This window comes from Taurulus bubalis (genome assembly GCF_910589615.1).
Source record: "Taurulus bubalis genome assembly, chromosome: 21".
NCBI lineage: Eukaryota > Metazoa > Chordata > Actinopteri > Perciformes > Cottidae > Taurulus > Taurulus bubalis.
The window spans coordinates 697,394-718,370 of NC_136609.1; the positions used below are offsets into that span (position 1 = coordinate 697,394).

Sequence of the window (20,977 nt, forward strand, 5' to 3'; positions counted from 1 at the left end):
GCTCTTCATCATCCAGTCTGTCCTCTGCTCTTCATCATCCAGTCTGTCCTCTGTCTTCCATCATACAGTCTGTCCTCTTGTTCATCATCCAGTCTGTCCTCTTGTTCATCATCCAGTCTGTCCTCTTGTTCATCATCCAGTCTGTCCTCTTGTTCATCATCCAGTCTGTCCTCTTCTTCATCATCCAGTCTGTCCTCTTGTTCATCATCCAGTCTGTCCTCTTGTTCATCATCCAGTCTGTCCTCTTCTTCATCATCCAGTCTGTCCTCTTCTTCATCATCCAGTCTGTCCTCTTCTTCATCATCCAGTCTGTCCTCTTCTTCATCATCCAGTCTTTCCTCTTGTTCATCATCCAGTCTGTCCTCTTGTTCATCATCCAGTCTGTCCGCTGTTCTTCATCATCCAGTCTGTGCTCTTCTTCATCATCCAGTCTGTCCTCTTCTTCATCATCCAGTCTGTCCTCTTCTTCATCATCCAGTCTGTCCTCTTCTTCATCATCCAGTCTGTCCTCTTCTTCATCATCCAGTCTGTCCTTTTGTTCATCATCCAGTCTGTCCTCTTCTTCATCATCCAGTCTGTCCTCTTCTTCATCATCCAGTCTGTCCTCTTCTTCATCATCCAGTCTGTCCTCCATCATACAGTCTGTCCTCTTCTTCATCATCTAGTCTGTCCTCTTCTTCATCATCCAGTCTGTCCTCTGCTCTTCATCATCCAGTCTGTCCTCTGTTCTTCATCATCTTGTCCCGTGTGTCATGAGTGTTGTCATGTGTGTCATGAGTGTTGTCCCGTGTGTCATGAGTGTTGTCATGTGTGTCATGAATGTTGTCATGTGTGTCATGAGTGTTGTCCCGTGTGTCATGAGTGTTGTCCCGTGTGTCATGAGTGTTGTCCCGTGTGTCATGAGTGTTGTCATGTGTGTTGTCCCGTGTGTCATGAATGTTGTCCCGTGTGTCATGAGTGTTGTCCCGTGTGTCATGAATGTTGTCCCGTGTGTCATGAATGTTGTCCCGTGTGTCATGAATGTTGTCCCGTGTGTCATGAGTGTTGTCCCGTGTGTCATGAGTGTTGTCCCGTGTGTCATGAGTGTTGTCCCGTGTGTCATGAGTGTTGTCCCGTGTGTCATGAATGTTGTCATGTGTGTCATGAGTGTTGTCATGTGTGTCATGAGTGTTGTCATGTGTGTCATGAGTGTTGTCCCGTGTGTCATGAGTGTTGTCCCGTGTGTCATGAATGTTGTCATGTGTGTCATGAGTGTTGTCCCGTGTGTCATGAGTGTTGTCATGTGTGTCATGAGTGTTGTCATGTGTGTCATGAGTGTTGTCATGTGTGTCATGAGTGTTGTCCCGTGTGTCATGAGTGTTGTCATGTGTGTCATGAATGTTGTCATGTGTGTCATGAGTGTTGTCCCGTGTGTCATGAATGTTGTCCCGTGTGTCATGAGTGTTGTCCCGTGTGTCATGAGTGTTGTCCTGTGTGTCATGTGTGTTGTCCCGTGTGTCATGTGTGTTGTCCCGTGTGTCATGAGTGTTGTCCCGTGTGTCATGAGTGTTGTCATGTGTGTTGTCCCGTGTGTCATGAATGTTGTCCCGTGTGTCATGAGTGTTGTCCCGTGTGTCATGAGTGTTGTCATGTGTGTTGTCCCGTGTGTCATGAATGTTGTCCCGTGTGTCATGAGTGTTGTCCTGTGTGTCATGAATGTTGTCCCGTGTGTCATGAGTGTTGTCATGTGTGTTGTCCCGTGTGTCATGAGTGTTGTCCCGTGTGTCATGAGTGTTGTCCCGTGTGTCATGAGTGTTGTCCCGTGTGTCATGAGTGTTGTCCCGTGTGTCATGAATGTTGTCCGTGTGTCATGAGTGTTGTCCCGTGTGTCATGAATGTTGTCATGTGTGTCATGAGTGTTGTCCCGTGTGTCATGAGTGTTGTCATGTGTGTCATGAGTGTTGTCCCATGTGTCATGAGTGTTGTCCCGTGTGTCATGAGTGTTGTCCCGTGTGTCATGAATGTTGTCATGTGTGTCATGAGTGTTGTCCCGTGTGTCATGAGTGTTGTCATGTGTGTCATGAGTGTTGTCCCGTGTGTCATGAGTGTTGTCCCGTGTGTCATGAGTGTTGTCCCGTGTGTCATGAATGTTGTCATGTGTGTCATGAGTGTTGTCCCGTGTGTCATGAGTGTTGTCATGTGTGTTGTCCCGTGTGTCATGAGTGTTGTCCCGTGTGTCATGAGTGTTGTCCCGTGTGTCATGAGTGTTGTCCCGTGTGTCATGAATGTTGTCATGTGTGTCATGAGTGTTGTCCCGTGTGTCATGAGTGTTGTCATGTGTGTCATGAGTGTTGTCCCGTGTGTCATGAGTGTTGTCCCGTGTGTCATGAGTGTTGTCCCGTGTGTCATGAATGTTGTCATGTGTGTCATGAGTGTTGTCCCGTGTGTCATGAGTGTTGTCATGTGTGTCATGAGTGTTGTCATGTGTGTCATGAGTGTTGTCATGTGTGTCATGAGTGTTGTCCCGTGTGTCATGAGTGTTGTCATGTGTGTCATGAATGTTGTCATGTGTGTCATGAGTGTTGTCCCGTGTGTCATGAGTGTTGTCCCGTGTGTCATGAGTGTTGTCCCGTGTGTCATGAGTGTTGTCATGTGTGTCATGAGTGTTGTCCCGTGTGTCATGAGTGTTGTCATGTGTGTCATGAGTGTTGTCATGTGTGTCATGAGTGTTGTCATGTGTGTCATGAATGTTGTCCCGTGTGTCATGAGTGTTGTCCCGTGTGTCATGAGTGTTGTCCCGTGTGTCATGAGTGTTGTCCCGTGTGTCATGAGTGTTGTCCCGTGTGTCATGAGTGTTGTCCCGTGTGTCATGAGTGTTGTCCCGTGTGTCATGAATGTTGTCCCGTGTGTCATGAGTGTTGTCCCGTGTGTCATGAGTGTTGTCCCGTGTGTCATGAGTGTTGTCCCGTGTGTCATGAGTGTTGTCATGTGTGTTGTCCCGTGTGTCATGAATGTTGTCCCGTGTGTCATGAGTGTTGTCCCGTGTGTCATGAGTGTTGTCCCGTGTGTCATGAATGTTGTCCCGTGTGTCATGAGTGTTGTCCCGTGTGTCATGAATGTTGTCCCGTGTGTCATGAGTGTTGTCCCGTGTGTCATGAGTGTTGTCCCGTGTGTCATGAATGTTGTCATGTGTGTCATGAATGTTGTCATGTGTGTCATGAGTGTTGTCCCGTGTGTCATGAGTGTTGTCCCGTGTGTCATGAGTGTTGTCCCGTGTGTCATGAATGTTGTCATGTGTGTCATGAATGTTGTCATGTGTGTCATGAGTGTTGTCATGTGTGTCATGAGTGTTGTCCCGTGTGTCATGAGTGTTGTCCCGTGTGTCATGAATGTTGTCATGTGTGTCATGAGTGTTGTTGCAGCGGCGCTATGAGTGACAGGAAGTCCAGACGCTTGATTTAAACGCAGACAGCGCATTTCTAATTTCTTTCTCTGATGTCTCCATCGATACAATATCGCCACGCAAAATATCGCCATACTATGCTGTATCGATTTTTTCCCCCCACTCCTACAGCTCAGTGGTCAGCTCTGGTCTTCATCCTACTGTCATCAGGAAAAGATCTGAAGGGGTTTGACCTGAAGAATTACTCTGCTTCAGAGGAGGCTCTTCTGAGGCTGCTGCCAGCGGTCGAAGCCTCCAACAAAGCTCTGTAAGTAGGCTTTGATAATCAACAAATACTGCTGCTATCTTCCAACAGGAGAATATTATAAGTAAATATAAAATAAATAATATTATAAGTAACTGACATATTCAGCTTCACTCTCTGAAACAAAATCTGATAAAAGTGGTGTCTCGTGGCACTCCCTTTTCACTCAAGACACTATAACACAAAAAAAAAGGGTTAGTGCACATTTTAGCGTAGATGTTATTCTCTCCTTCAGACTGAGTGGCTGTAACCTCTCAGAGAGAAGCTGTGAAGCTCTGTCCTCAGTCCTCTAGCCTCAGAGTTACAGATGATTGTAGACCAGAGTTACAATCATCCAGGAGTCTCTGGAGTGCTGCCTGCTGGTCTGGAAGACCCACACTGTGGTCTGGACCCTCTCAGGTATGAAGAGGTCTCCAGCCGCCACAGATGTTGGTCTTGGTTGGCTGAATGTTGGATGCTGATGTCAGTGGATGTCCTGGCCTGACCTCCCTTCTCTTTACAGGACGGAGCCTGCTGGAATCTGATGGATGAGCCCAAGTCTGAGGAAGTGTAAGTGTTTATTTAGATTGATCCATGAAAACAAAGCAGCACACATTCAGCCATCTTCAGACTGTGACATCACTCATTCACATCTCTGATGTCATCACCAAAGTGTCAATAGATGAACAGATGATAGATTAATAACTGCAGCTGTATTGTGTCTTGTTCTCTCCATCAGATTCCTGTGAACTCACACTCGACACAAACACAGTACACAGGAGACTCAAACTGTCTGACAACAACAGGAAGGTGACACATGTGTGGAGGAGCATCAGTCGTATCCTGATCATCCAGACACTCCTCCTGCTCGTCTTCCTCCTCGGTCTCTGGTAGAGTAGCAGTCTATGTGGACTATCCTGCTGGCACTCTGTCCTTCTACTGAGTCTCCTCTGACACCCTGACCCACCTTCAACAGCACCTTCACTGAACCCCCTTACCCTGGGTTTGGGTTCTGGTTCTGGTCTGGTTCCTCAGTGTCTCTGTAGGTCTGTGGGTGCTGTCACACCTAACTTGCTTGGTTCAATTACTACCAACCCTGTTCCGTTTTGCCCAGTAATAAGGCTCATTAGACAGGGGAAAAGCTGTCAATTGAACCCTGTTGCGGACCAGGCAACAAAACGGAGACGGCAGGGTCGTCCTTCAAACAGGATCGGCGGTTGGATCCATGTTGATGTCCTTGGCCAAGACACTTGACCCCAAGTGGCTCCCGTCGTTGTGGTTTCAGTGTATGAACGGGTATGAACGATGACGCATAGTGTTAAGGCACTTTGAGTGGTCGAAAGACTAGAAAGGAGAAATATAAGTCCTATTTACTATGTACCATAGCACTAAATCTGGTGTATTAGCGCCATGCTTTAGCACCTTCATCTGAGAGCACGCAAAGGGCTTTTGTACAGTTATGTCTTCACCATGACTTATCATAACATGCAGTGTATTTGTTAATAATCTGTATCTACTGTATATAATATCTATAAAGATAACTTTATAATCAGTGATCCTGAGCTTTTTGTGACTTGTGAAAAATGCCATACGCTTGTTCCTTCTGTTTTTGTATTGATCAGTTTATGTAACAATAAAAGAATGAAGCGAGCGTCAGTGTATTTGTTTGTTTTATCTTACTCAGGTCAGCACTACTGTGATGATTAAGCTTAAAGAACCGGTGAATATTGATAAATATCTATCTCGGTATGTACCCAATGAATCAAGGGGAGATATGTACAACAGTGAATCAGGAGGCGGTATGAATTATTGTACTACATCTTAGAGGTAACTATTGTACTTTTTCATAAACTGTTTCAAAATTATTGAAGAAACTTTAAACTTTGTAAGCAGGACTTCTACTTGCAGAGGAGTATTTTTACAGTGTAGTATTAGTATTTTTACTGCAGTAAAGTTCTCAGTTCTGTATTCACTGCCTTAATATGAATGTTTTAGTTTTTAGTTATTTGTTTACTTCAAACTCTGCAGCAGCTTCATGAGGAGAACTTGTGATTCTGAATGTAAAATATTAAATAATATCTTTCCGCATGGAGATGGAGAGGAAGGTCAGATTAAAATAGACAACAACTGATCATTTTGGCAGCAGGGAATAAATTCACACTGGAGCCAAATTAAATCTTGTTGCTGAGAATCAGCTGCTGCTCCAAACACTTATTAATAAAACATAAACTAAACAAATATAGTTAACCCTTCAGGGTGCAGTCACGGGTTCATGGACCAAAGCCAACTAATAATACATTAGCATTGGATCAGTGTACTCTGATCATCATTTAGCACATTTATGTTTTTATTATAGACATAATAGTAATATTGTATGATACATACTTTAAGTCTTCATTTATTATTATTAATAATAATAATATCAAATGTACTATTGTGTAATATAAAATAATTCTTCTTCTTCTTATTTAAATGTTGGGAGGCGGAGCTGCTCTCAGATCAGCCTGCAGGAAGATCACACGTTCAGTTCTCACACTTCCTGTGAGGAGCCAACGCCTCAGCTGGCAAACCAACATCTGTATTTAGATTAGCTGATGAAGAGGATGATGAAGATGAAGTCTGAGGGGCAGTCAGCCTGACCTTCACCCTCACTGGGTGAAAGCTTTTATTCTGAAAAGCCACATTTTTACTTAATATAAATTCAAAGATGACTTGGAATGATCTGGTTATTTAAAAACATAATTGTTTATTCTCAAGGTTGTTGTTCTTCTCTTAGCTTTCAGATCTTTATGTCTAAAACTGCGAGAAAACTTTCAACCTTTAAATGTAATTTATCTTCCTCTGAACCTCCTGAGGCCAAAACATGTGAGTCTAACATCTGTATCAGATTCTCCTCGAGAAAGAGATGCACAATAAAACCTGACGTTCTTCTGGCAGGAAGACGACGTCATGGGTCACATGAACCCTGTGCTTTGACTCCCAGGAGGTGACGTCAAAGGAAATGTAAACTTCAGGATGAGGATGTGTTGATGTCACTATGATGTCACTATGATAATGTCACTATGATTTCACTATGAGGATGTCACTATGATTTCACTATGATGATGTCACTATGATGATCTCACTGTGATGATGTCACTATGATTTCCCTATGATGATGTCACTATGATTTCACTATGAGGATGTCACTATGATTTCACTATGATGATGTCACTATGATGATCTCACTGTGATGATGTCACTATGATTTCACTATGATGATGTCACTATGATGATCTCACTATGATGATGTCACTATGATTTCACTATGATGATGTCACTAGGATGATGTCACTATGATGATTTCACTATGATGATGTCACTCGGATGATGTCACTATGATGATTTCCCTATGATGATGTCACTATGATTTCACTATGAGGATGTCACTATGATGATGTCACTATGATGATGTCACTATGATGATCTCACTGTGATGATGTCACTATGATTTCACTATGATGATGTCACTATGATGATCTCACTATGATGATGTCACTATGATTTCACTATGATGATGTCACTAGGATGATGTCACTATGATGATTTCACTATGATGATGTCACTCGGATGATGTCACTATGATGATTTCACTATGATGATGTCACTATGATTTCACTATGATGATGTCACTATGATGATGTCACTATGATGATTTCACTATGATGATGTCACTATGATGATGTCACTATGATTTCATTATGATGATGTCACTATGATGATGTCACTATAATTTCATTTGATGATGTCACTCGGATGATGTCACTATGATGATGTCACTATGAGGATTTCACTATGATGATGTCACTATGATGTCACTATGATGATGTCACTAGGATGATGTCAGTGACACGTTCAAACTATAATTTTTGTTATTATTAGACACAAACACACAAAGCCAGTAAAGAGGAACAACGTTATACAATCTACACGCAGACCGGTTCCTACTGTACAAATTTTATATTCTAGCCTGTAAAGTTTCTTCCTCCTCCTCCTCTTCCTCACTGCTGCTGTCAATCATGCCGTCTGTCGCCGCCTCACCGTCAGCCACCAATCAGCAGCCAGGAAGAGTTTCCTCCCGCTGAGGCAGAAACATAAATAACCTCAATGTGTGAAAATAAACAGCCGGCAGCGACTTTGTGTACAAATACCTCAAAAGTGAACAGAGTCTGAGAACCAGCGTGTACAACACTATGCATACTGCAGTAATACTAGCAGTACAACACATAGTACCAGTGTGTACTATCATCGACAGCTGTGGTACAGGTCTGAGGACTAGAGGACAGCTGGGTCCAGGTCTGAGGACTAGAGGACAGCTGTGGTCTCCAGATGTTGACCTCTCACTTCCTTTAAAGTACTAATACCATCGTGTACAAATACTTCAACACACTAGAGGATGAACTTGTGATTATTATTATTAATTATCAATGATCAGATGTTAAAAACATTCCTCTTCCTCCTTTTGCGCTTCTTCTTAATAATAATAATAATAATAATAATAATAATAATAATAATAATAATAATATTTATATATATATATATCAAATGAATATTCCCGAATATTTGACTTTTTATTTGTAGTCATTGTATTCTTTCATTTATTCCTCTTTTCACATTTATTATGTTCAGTTGAACCACCTGACGCTTCCGGAGAGTCACGTGCTCAGCGGTCACGGTACTTAAACAGAGCGCGCAGCGCGGAGCGGCAGTTAGACTGCGTGGAGAGAAGGAGGAGAAGAAGAAGGAGAAGAAGAAGGAGAAGAAGAAGAAGGAGAAGAAGAAGGAGAAGAAGGAGGAGGAGAAGAAGAAGAAGAAGAAGAAGAAGAAGAAGAAGAAGAAGAAGAAGAAGAAGAAGAAGAAGAAGAAGAAGAAGAAGAAGAAGAAGAAGAAGAAGAAGAAGGAGGAGGAGAAGGAGGAGGAGAAGAAGAAGAAGAAGAAGAAGAAGAAGAAGAAGAAGAAGAAGAAGAAGAAGAAGAAGAAGAAGAAGAAGAAGAAGAAGAAGAAGAAGAAGAAGAAGAAGCTCGTGACCGGATGATTGATCCTCGTATTGATTGAGATATTGATCTGCGCCCCGCGGCGCGGTGCCGCTGCTGCGGCGGAGGAGGATGGTGCGCCCCGCGGCGGCGGCGCGTCAGTGCGGGCCGCTTGGCCTCCAGCAGCGGCACTCCTCCGGAATGTGAAGCCCGCGGGCTTCTTGTCCCCAGAGGAGCCGCTCCAATCCCCGCGTCAAGCGCGAGCGGCCACCTTTACGCGCAAAGCCCAGGCAGCCACCTTTACGCGCGGCGCCATGTTCCCCGAGGTGAGCGGCAGCAACCTGAGCGCGCCGCCGGCGGCCTCCCTGGAGCCCGACTGGAGCGACACGCCGCACGAGCGGCTGTCGCGCGGCGGCCACCGCGTGGTGTCGGTGTTCCTGGGCTCCATCATGGCACTCGGCTTCCTCAACAACCTGCTGGTTCTGGTTCTGTTCTGCCGCTTCCGCGCCCTGCGGACCCCCGTCAACATGCTGCTGCTCAACATCAGCGTCAGCGACATGCTGGTGTGCGTGTGCGGCACGACGCTCAGCTTCGCGTCCAGTCTGCGCTGCCGCTGGCTGTACGGCCGCCACGGCTGCATGTGGTACGGGTTCGTCAACTCCTGCTTCGGTGAGTACGAGTACACGGGACGAGTGCAAGTACACGGGACGAGTACACTTAGAAGAGAAGTCCGAATTATTGACAATGGTAATAAGAATAGTTTAATTATACGAATGTCTGAATCCAGCTTTAGTCAGATTGGCACCTCCCTCTGCTCTTATCTTTGCTCTGAGGGTCACGTGACCTGTGTGTTGTGTAAACATGGAGGACACAGAGATTCCAGACTAGAACTCAGGGGCCCCTTAACACTCAGGGGCCCGGAACCCCTTTTCTCTCTCATTCTGACACTTTCCTTGACATATTATTATTATTATTATTATTATTATTATTATTATTGTTTAAAAACAAAGTCAGAATGTCTTCTTCTTCTTCTTAATAATAATAATAATAATCATTTCTTTCTTTTAGCCGTCAGATGAACGGACAATGTGGAGAAAGTACCTCAAGTACAGTATTTAAGTACATTAACTTCATTACACTTGATTATAATTAGTATTTTGGAATGAATTAAAATCCTAAATTTCTTTCCAGAAATATAAAAGTGTTAAACTTTCTGTTCAAGAAGAGTTCACATATAAAATACAAGTATTAGTAATAAAAGGGTGTTTTCACAAAGAAAAAAAGTACTTTGAGTGTCTGAGGACTGATTACTGAGACCTGATGAAGCGGATCAGAGCCTCATGGGGATCAGAGCCTACCCCCCCATACCGCATGCTACGCCCCCTTATTGCAGTCTAACCCCCCTTACCACAGCCTACACCCCCTTATTGCTGCCTACCCCCCCTTACCGCATCCTACGCCCCCTTATTGCAGTCTACCCCCCCTTATCACAGCCTGCACCCCCTTATTGCTGCCTACCCCCCCTTACCGCATCCTACGCCCCCTTATCGCAGTCTACGCCCCCTTATCGCAGCCTACGCACCCTTATCGCAGTCTACCCCCCCTTACCGCATCCTACGCCCCCTTATCGCAGTCTACGCCCCCTTATCGCAGCCTACGCACCCTAATCGCAGTCTACCCCCCCTTATCGCAGCCTACGCACCCTTATCGCAGTCTACCCCCTCTTATCGCAGTCTACCCCCCCTTATCGCAGCTTACGCACCCTTATCGCAGTCTACCCCTCCCTATTGCAGTCTACACCCCCTTATCGCAGTCTACGCACCCTTATTGCAGTTTACTCCCCCATTGCTGTGTACCCCCCCTATCGCAGTCTACGCACCCTTATCGCAGTCTACCCCTCCCTATTGCAGTCTACACCCCCTTATCGCAGTCTATCCACCCTTATCGCAGTCTACGTACCCTGATTGCAGCCTACGCACCCTTATCGCAGCCTACGCACCCTTATTGCAGTCTACCCACCATTATCGCAGTCTCCGCACCCTTATTGCAGTCTACCCCCCCTATCGCAGCCTACACACCCTTATTGCAGTCTACGTACCCTTATCGCAGTCTACGTACCCTTATTGCAGCCTACGCACCCTTATCGCAGTCTACCCCCCCTTATCGCAGCTTACGCACCCTTATTGCAGTCTACCCCCCCTTATCGCAGCCTACGCACCCTTTTTGCAGTCTACGCACCCTTAACGCAGCCTACGCACCCTTATCGCAGTCTATCCACCCTTATCGCAGCCTACGCACCCTTATTGAAGTCTACGCACCCTTAACGCAGCCTACGCACCCTTATCGCAGTCTATCCACCCTTATCGCAGTCTACCCACCCTTATCGCAGCCTACGCACCCTTATTGCAGTCTACCCACCATTATCGCAGTCTCCCCCCCATCGCAGCCTACGCACCCTTATTGCCGTCTACCCCCCTATTACAGTCTACACCCCCTTATCGCAGTCTACGCACCCTTATTGCCGTCTACCCCCCTATTGCAGTCTACACCCCCTTATCGCAGTCTACGCACCCTTATTGCAGTTTACCCCCCCATTGCTGTGTACCCCCCCTTATCGCAGTCTACGCACCCTTATCGCAGTCTATCTACCCTTATCGCAGTCTACGTACCCTGATTGCAGTCTACCCCCCCTTATCGCAGTCTACGCACCCTTATCGCAGCCTACACATCCTTATCGCAGTCTCCGCACCCTTATTGCAGTCTACCCCCCCTTATCGCAGCCTACGCACCCTTATCGCAGTCTACCCCTCCTTATCGCAGTCTACCCCCCCTTATCGCAGCCTACGCACCCTTATCGCAGTCTACCCCTCCTTATCGCAGTCTACGCACCCTTATCACAGTCTACCCCCCCCTTATCACAGCCTACGCACCCTTATTGCAGTCTACCCCCCTTTATCGCAGTCTACTCACCCTTATCGCAGCCTACTCACCCTTATTTCAGTCTACCCCCCTTTATCGCAGTCTACCCCCTTTATCGCAGTCTACCCCCCTTATCGCAGCCTACTCACCCTTATCACAGTCTACCCCCCCCATCGCAGCCTACGCAACCTTATTGCAGTCTACCCCCCTTTATCGCAGTCTACCCCCCTTATCGCAGCCAACTCACGATTATTTCAGTCTACCCCCCTTTATCGCAGTCTACCCCCCCATCGCAGCCTACGCACCCTTATTGCAGTCTACCCCCCCATCGCAGCCTACGCACCCTTATTGCCGTCTACCCCCCTATTACAGTCTACCCCCCTTATCGCAGTCTACGCACCCTAATCGCAGTCTACCCCCCCTCTTGCAGTCTACCCCCCCTCTTGCAGTCTACCCCCCTTATTGCAGTCTACCCCCCTATTACAGTCTACCCCCCCATCGCAGTCTACGCACCCTTATTGCCGTCTACCCCCCTATTACAGTCTACCCCCCCTATCGCAGTCTACGCATCCTTATCGCAGTCTACCCCCCCATTGCAGTCTACCCCCCCTTATCGCACCCTACGCACCCTTGTTGCAGCCTACGCCCCCTTATCACAGTCAATCCACCCTTATTGCCGTCTACCCCCCCTATTACAGTCTACCCCCCTATCGCAGTCTACGCACCCTTATCGCAGTCTACCCCCCCCATTGCAGTCTACCCCCCCTTATCACAGTCTACACACCCTTATTGCAGTCTACCCACCCCTATCGCAGCCTACGCCCCCCTATCGCAGCCTACGCCCCTTATCGTTGCCGACGCCCCTTATCGCAGCCTACGTACCCTTATCACAGCCTACCCCCCCTTATCGGAGCCTACACACCCTTATCGCAGTCTACCCCCCCTTATCGGAGCCTACGTACCCTTATCACAGTCTACCCCCCCTTATCGGAGCCTACGCACCCTTATCGCAGTCTACCCCCCCTTATCGGAGCCTACGCACCCTTATCGCAGTCTACCCCCTCTTATCGCAGTCTACCCCCCCCTTATCGCAGCTTACGCACCCTTATCGCAGTCTACCCCTCCCTATTGCAGTCTACACCCCCTTATCGCAGTCTGCGCACCCTTATTGCAGTTTACTCCCCCATTGCTGTGTACCCCCCTATCGCAGTCTACGCACCCTTATCGCAGTCTACCCCTCCCTATTGCAGTCTACACCCCCTTATCGCAGTCTATCCACCCTTATCGCAGTCTACGTACCCTGATTGCAGCCTACGCACCCTTATCGCAGCCTACGCACCCTTATTGCAGTCTACCCACCATTATCGCAGTCTCCGCACCCTTATTGCAGTCTACCCCCCCTATCGCAGCCTACACACCCTTATTGCAGTCTACGTACCCTTATCGCAGTCTACGTACCCTTATTGCAGCCTACGCACCCTTAAGGCAGTCTACCCCCCCTTATCGCAGCCTACGCACCCTTATTGCAGTCTACGCACCCTTAACGCAGCCTACGCACCCTTATCGCAGTCTATCCACCCTTATCGCAGCCTACGCACCCTTATTGAAGTCTACGCACCCTTAACGCAGCCTACGCACCCTTATCGCAGTCTATCCACCCTTATCGCAGTCTACCCACCCTTATCGCAGCCTACGCACCCTTATTGCAGTCTACCCACCATTATCGCAGTCTCCCCCCCATCGCAGCCTACGCACCCTTATTGCCGTCTACCCCCCTATTACAGTCTACCCCCCCTATCGCAGTCTACGCACCCTTATCGCAGTCTACCCCTCCCTATTGCAGTCTACACCCCCTTATCGCAGTCTACGCACCCTTATTGCCGTCTACCCCCCTATTGCCGTCTACCCCCCTATCGCAGTCTACGCACCCTTATCGCAGTCTACGCACCCTTATCGCAGTCTATCTACCCTTATCGCAGTCTACGTACCCTGATTGCAGTCTACCCCCCCTTATCGCAGCCTACGCACCCTTATCGCAGTCTACCCCCCCTTATCGCAGCCTACGCACCCTTATCGCAGTCTACCCCCCACCCCCCATCGCAGTCTACGCACCCTTATCGCAGCCTACACATCCTTATCGCAGTCTCCGCACCCTTATTGCAGTCTACCCCCCCTTATCGCAGCCTACGCACCCTTATCGCAGTCTACCCCTCCTTATCGCAGTCTACGCACCCTTATCACAGTCTACCCCCCCTTATCACAGCCTACGCACCCTTATTGCAGTCTACCCCCCTTTATCGCAGTCTACCCCCCCTTATCGCAGCCTACTCACCCTTATTTCAGTCTACCCCCCTTTATCGCAGTCTACCCCCCTTTATCGCAGTCTACCCCCCTTATCGCAGCCTACTCACCCTTATCACAGTCTACCCCCCCCCATCGCAGCCTACGCAACCTTATTGCAGTCTACCCCCCTTTATCGCAGTCTACCCCCCTTATCGCAGCCTACTCACGCTTATTTCAGTCTACCCCCCTTTATCGCAGTCTACCCCCCCATCGCAGCCTACGCACCCTTATTGCAGTCTACCCCCCCATCGCAGCCTACGCACCCTTATTGCCGTCTACCCCCCTATTACAGTCTACCCCCCTTATCGCAGTCTACGCACCCTAATCGCAGTCTACCCCCCCTCTTGCAGTCTACCCCCCCCTCTTGCAGTCTACCCCCCTTATTGCAGTCTACCCCCCTATTACAGTCTACCCCCCCATCGCAGTCTACGCACCCTTATTGCCGTCTACCCCCCATTACAGTCTACCCCCCCTATCGCAGTCTACGCATCCTTATCGCAGTCTACCCCCCCATTGCAGTCTACCCCCCCTTATCGCACCCTACGCACCCTTGTTGCAGCCTACGCCCCCTTATCACAGTCTATCCACCCTTATTGCCATCTACCCCCCCTATTACAGTCTACCCCCCTATCGCAGTCTACGCACCCTTATCGCAGTCTACCCCCCCATTGCAGTCTACCCCCCTTATCACAGTCTACACACCCTTATTGCAGTCTACCCACCCCTATCGCAGCCTACGCCCCCCTTATCGCAGCCTACGCCCCTTATCGTTGCCGACGCCCCTTATCGCAGCCTACGTACCCTTATCACAGCCTACCCCCCCTTATCGGAGCCTACACACCCTTATCGCAGTCTACCCCCCCTTATCGGAGCCTACGTACCCTTATCACAGTCTACCCCCCCTTATCGGAGCCTACGCACCCTTGTCGCAGTCTACCCCCCCTTATCGGAGCCTACGTACCCTTATCACAGTCTACCCCCCCTTATCGGAGCCTACGCACCCTTATCGCAGTCTACCCCCCCCTTATCGGAGCCTACGTACCCTTATCACAGTCTACCCCCCCTTATCGGAGCCTACGTACCCTTATCACAGCCTACCCCCCCTTATCGGAGCCTACGCACCCTTATCGCAGCCTACCCCCCCTTATCGGAGCCTGTGTACCCTTATCACAGCCTACGTTCCCTCGCTGCAGACCACGCCCCCTCAGCCCACACCCTGTGGTCTTTGCGTAAGACTAACTCTCCCCTGTCCTCATGTCCTCGTGTCTTTGTGTCTTCGTGTCCTCGTGTCCTCTCCTCGTCTCCATCAGGCATCGTGTCTCTGGTCTCTCTGGCCGGCCTGTCCTACGAGCGCTACAGCACCCTGATGGTGTGCAACAAGCGGGTGTCGGACTACAGGAGGCCCCTGCTGGCGGTGGGGGGGTCCTGGCTGTACTCGGTGGCCTGGACGGTGCCCCCCCTGCTGGGCTGGAGCAGCTACGGCCTGGAGGGAGCCGGGACCAGCTGCTCGGTGACATGGACAGAGAGGTCGCCCGGCTCCCACTCCTACATCGTGTGCCTGTTCGTGTTCTGTCTGGGCGCGCCCGTCCTCGTCATGGTGTACTGCTACACACGGCTGCTGTGTGCCGTCAGACAGGTGTGTATATGTATATATATGTATATGTGTATATATAATATATATATATATATATATATATATATATATATATATATATATATATATATATATATATGTATATATATATATATATATATATATATATATATATATATATGTATATGTGTATATATATTGTAGTGTCACGGCGGTCGCTAGGACAGGCTAGCCTGGGGCAGTGCAAAAAGAGAGCTGGACACAGGCACGTCCGAGGGTATTTCACAAAAAGTAAAGATTTATTTCCCATCCCACCAGCAAGGTAACGTCCAAACAACAAATTATCAAAAAAAGGGTCCAGTTAGAAAACATAAAACATTAACCAAACAAAACTCAACACTGGTGAATCCAGGCTACGAGGTCCTCTTCTTTGTCGTCCTCTTCCAGGTGCTTGTGGGTTCACCTTCCGCTTGTGTCCCTTCTCCTTCCCGGGTGCTCTCTCTTGGGTCTTCCGGACCTGCCTCGGTTGGGTGGCGCCCCTCCACTACCTGTTTCCTTGTGATGCCACAATATATATACATATACATATACATACATACATATACATACATATCTTTATCAAAGTATCCTGTCGTCATGGTGTACTGCTACATACGTCGGACAGGTGCTTTACTCACTGTTTAGTTTATTATCATGTCAACTAAATATTCATTTTGAGTATTTATGCTCACTTGTTTTATTTGATTTGAATAAATATCTTATCTTTATCAAAGTATTATGTCGTCATCATGAAAACCATGAAGATATTTGATATAAAAACAGAATCCTTGTTCTTCAACACAAAAAGCAGTCATGTGATTAATCTGCTGCGCCTTGAGCAGACGGGTCACATGACCAAACTCTCACACTAACATCCGCAGGACTGAACCAGGATCAGTTGTTAACGCTTTAAAGGGACTTCTACTCCCAATATCCCTTTTATAATTGTAAAGTGTTTCTTCACCTGAGTTTTGTCTGTCAGGTGGTGATAGTGCTATATTACCTGTGTTTTGTCTGTCAGGTGTGTATTTTGCTTTATAACCTGAGTTTTGTCTGTCAGGTGGGTCATATCAGGCGGACAGCGGCTCGTCACAGAGAGTTCCACATCCTGTTCATGGTGGTCACCACGGTGGTTTGCTACCTGCTCTGCTGGATGCCATACGGCGTCGTCGCCATGATGGCCACCTTCGGCCGGCCGGGAGTCGTCAGCCCCATCGCCGCCGTTGTGCCTTCCATCCTCGCCAAGAGCAGCACCGTCATTAACCCCATCATCTACATCCTCATGAACAAGCAGGTGAGCGGTGAACAGCTGCTGCCAGGCGCTAGACCACCAGCATGGATCTGAGCCAGTGCTTTAGTTTCAGAGATAAACCTTTTTGTGGTGAGTATAAATCTTGAGGAAAAGACTAAATGAACAAAAACATTGAAAATAATTTAGAAAGAAAAAATGAATAGGAATAAAGCCATCAGAAAAATGAATAACATGAGAAAAGATGTAATAAAAACGCAAATAAAGATTTAAAAAATACATTTCAGGTAAATAAAGAAACATTGCATTTGTTTCCAAACTATAAAGCATTTTTATGTTCACTGTAAAAGTCTTTAAAAAAACAAACGGTATAAAATATGTGTTCGTCATACTTTTACTTTCTTGAAAAAAGCAGGAAACTATTACTTTTCTATAACAGCTAACGTAGATGCTAAGCTAGATGCTAACGTAAACAATGAAGTGGTGGACACACAGGTGTTACTTTTATGCTGTTAAGTAGAACATATTAACTTGAACATGAACAACAGCACCAGACTTCTGCTGGCTTATATTATTTTATATTATTTCAACTAACAGCGGATTTAACCTCGGCAGAAACATAGAAAATAAACACTTCCGTTATATTATTATTATTATTATTATTATTATTATTATTATTATTATTATTATTCACAATTACTACAACAAACAGACTTTGATAAACCAAGTTCTTTTAAACCTTTATTTATCTGGCTCAGGACACATTTTGGCAGAGAATAACATCTTTTGTGGTGCATTCAGGGGCCCCGGGTCTATTTAGAACTGCTTTCACAGCTGACCGGTTTCACATAATTGAATCTGAAAAAATAATGAATTCCTTTAAATCAGAGATAACGAACCTTAGAAATGGTGTCAGTCATGAATGGAGCTGGTGTGAACCCCTCAGTATGTAAACCAGGATCAGGACCCTCCTGAACCCCTCAGTATGTAAACCAGGATCAGGACCCTCCTGAACCCCTCAGTATGTAAACCAGGACCAGGACCCTCCTGAACCCCTCAGTATGTAAACCAGGACCTGGACCCTCCTGAACCCCTAAGTATGTAAACCAGGATCAGGACCCTCCTGAACCCCTCAGTATGTAAACCAGGATCAGGATCCCCCTGAGCCCCTCAGTATGTAAACCAGGATCAGGATCCCCCTGAACCCCTCAGTATGTAAACCAGGATCAGGATCCCCCTGAGCCCCTCAGTATGTAAACCAGGATCAGGACCCTCCTGAGCCCCTCAGTATGTAAACCAGGATCAGGATCCCCCTGAGCCCCTCAGTATGTAAACCAGGATCAGGATCCCCCTGAGCCCCTCAGTATGTAAACCAGGATCAGGATCCCCCTGAGCCCCTCAGTATGTAAACCAGGATCAGGATCCCCCTGAGCCCCCTCAGCGTGTTGGACCAGGATCAAGATCAGGACCCACAGCGGACCCCCCTGAACCCCCTTAGCTGGTCCCGGTCCCCCTGGTTGAGCCTTTGGACCAGCAGCTTCTCATCCAGGATGGGTGGTCGGCCCCCAGGCTGCAGACCTCGTAGTCGTGGCTCAGGTCCGTGTGGCGGGAGGACGCAGGACTCAAACACAGTGGCATCATCACACAGTGGCATCATCGCACAGTGACATCATCACACAGTGGCATCATCGCACAGTGACATCATCACACAGTGGCATCATCACACAGTGGCATCATCGCACAGTGGCATCATCACACAGTGACATCATCGCACAGTGGCATCATCACACAGTGACATCATCACACAGTGGCATCATCACACAGTGACATCATCACACAGTGGCATCATCACGTCAATGAATAAACAATACATTAAAACCAGAATTATTAAATACTTTTATTTTTTTGTATTTATTTAAAAAAAAGATATATATTATCTTAATATTTATTATAAAGTATATAAATGAAAATAAATGGCCATATATTTATAATAAAATGTTATGTTTTTAATAATTATAAAATATTATGAAGTTAATTCATTTTAATTCATATGGGTTTTAAAATAAGTGTCAATCATAAACGGCTGATGAATGATGATTGTGTTAGTTATTACTACATTATTGATTAATTATTACTACATTCTTGATGTTAGTTATAACTACATTATTGATGTTGTTATTGATCAGAATCAGAATCAGCTTTAATGTACATTAATGTACATTTGCACATACATAGAATTTGACTCCTTTTTCACTTTGCTCTTCTACTTTTACACAATATAAGTAAACAAGGTAAATGATGAAGATGAAAGACATTAAAGACAGTAGTAGAGTAGTAGAGATTAATGTTCAACATCTGATCTGCTGGTCCTCAGTTCTACCGCTGCTTTCTGGTCCTGTTCCACTGTGAGCGCCAGCTGACGGAGAACCTGCAGTCCTCCGTGCGGTCCAGGACCACCGTGGTCCAGCTGCAGCGCCGGGTCTGTGACGGCAGGCCCAGACCTGGACCCGGACCTGGACCCGGACCCGGACCTAAACCCGGACCTGGACTGGGACCTGGACCCGGACCTGGACCCGGACCCGGACCTAAACCCGGACCTGGACTGGGACCTAAACCCGGACCGGAACCCGGACCTGGACCGGAACCCGGACCTGGACCGGAACCTGGACCTGGCTCGGCCCACATGGAGGACAACCCGCTGGCCGCTGAGCCGCCTGCCGTCAGCGTGATGTCACCCAGCGAGTCAGAGACACTTTGACCTCCAGCGTTATTATGAATCATAATAATTAATGTACAACTGGAAAATGAATGCTGACATTTCAAAATATTACAGAATGTTACACACAAATTCATTATCTGATAAATAAACATGTATAAACCGTAATGGTTCAAAACTTATGACCTCAGTCAAAAAAGGATATCATAATCACATTAATAATTAAATGTATGATTTATTTAATTTAAACAAAATCTTTATAAACAAAAGCGCAGAAGTATTAGTTTCATTCATAAAGGAACCTTCAGCGTATCGGACGTTAATAATTAATAAAACATCTTCATCGTGTTTATGAACCAGCTGGACGTTAAAATTATTAAAAACTTGTTACTTTAATAAATGTGAATATTTTTCTATGATCTCTGTCGTTAAATATTCTGTTGAATAAAACTAGAAATAAATAAAAGTTCAGTGAGCTGCTTCTTTATAGTTATAGTTGCATATGTATGTATATGTATATATACATATATATGTATATAAACACATATATATGTATATATACGCATATACATGTGTATATATACATATATATGTATATATACACATGTATATGCGTATATATACATATATATATACACATATATACGTATATATACATATATATGTATATATGTGTACATATATGTATATATGTATATATATATATATATATATATATATATGTATATATATATACACACACATACATATATATACATACATATATGTATATATACACACACATATATATACATGTGTGTATATATATACATGTATATATATATACACATGTATATATATATATACACATATATATACACACACGTGTGTGTTTATGTATATATATACACATGTATATATATATATATACACATACATATATATACACACATACATACACATATATATACATACATATATATGTATGTATGTACACACATACATACACATATATACACACGTGTGTATATATATATACACACACATACATACACAAATATATATATATATCCATCCATCCATCCATTATCAGCCGCTTATCCGGGGTCGGGTCGCGGTGGCAGCAGGTCCATCAGGCCGACCCAGGCTTCCCTCTCACCCGCAACACTTTCCAGCTCATTCTGGGGGATCCCGAGGCGTTCCAAGGCCAGCCGGGAGATATAATCCCTCCAGCGTGTCCTCGGTCTTCCCCGGGGTCTCCTACCAGTTGGGCGTGCCTGGAAAACCTCTAATGGGAGGCGTCCAGGAGGCATCCTGACTAGATGCTGAACCACCTCAGCTGACTCCTTTCGACACGAAGGAGCAGCGGCTCGACTCCAAGCTCCCTCCTGATGTCCGAGCTCCTTACCCTATCTCTAAGGCTGAGCCCGGCCACCCTGCGGAGGAAGCTCATTTCGGCCG

The 20,977-nt window shown here is 46.4% G+C and overlaps 1 protein-coding gene across 1 annotated transcript; it reads left to right on the forward strand.

Moving 5' to 3' along the window:
• Positions 1-5,752: 5,752 nt before the first annotated feature.
• On the forward strand, positions 5,753-19,579 carry LOC306752939 (pinopsin-like; the record flags this gene model as incomplete). Its single annotated transcript, XM_079236773.1, has 5 exons — positions 5,753-5,770; positions 8,761-9,346; positions 15,250-15,575; positions 16,633-16,866; positions 19,196-19,579. 5 exons carry the CDS (start codon positions 5,753-5,755, stop codon positions 19,577-19,579), a joined length of 1,548 nt encoding a protein of 515 aa, XP_079092899.1.
• Positions 19,580-20,977: the final 1,398 nt, after the last annotated feature.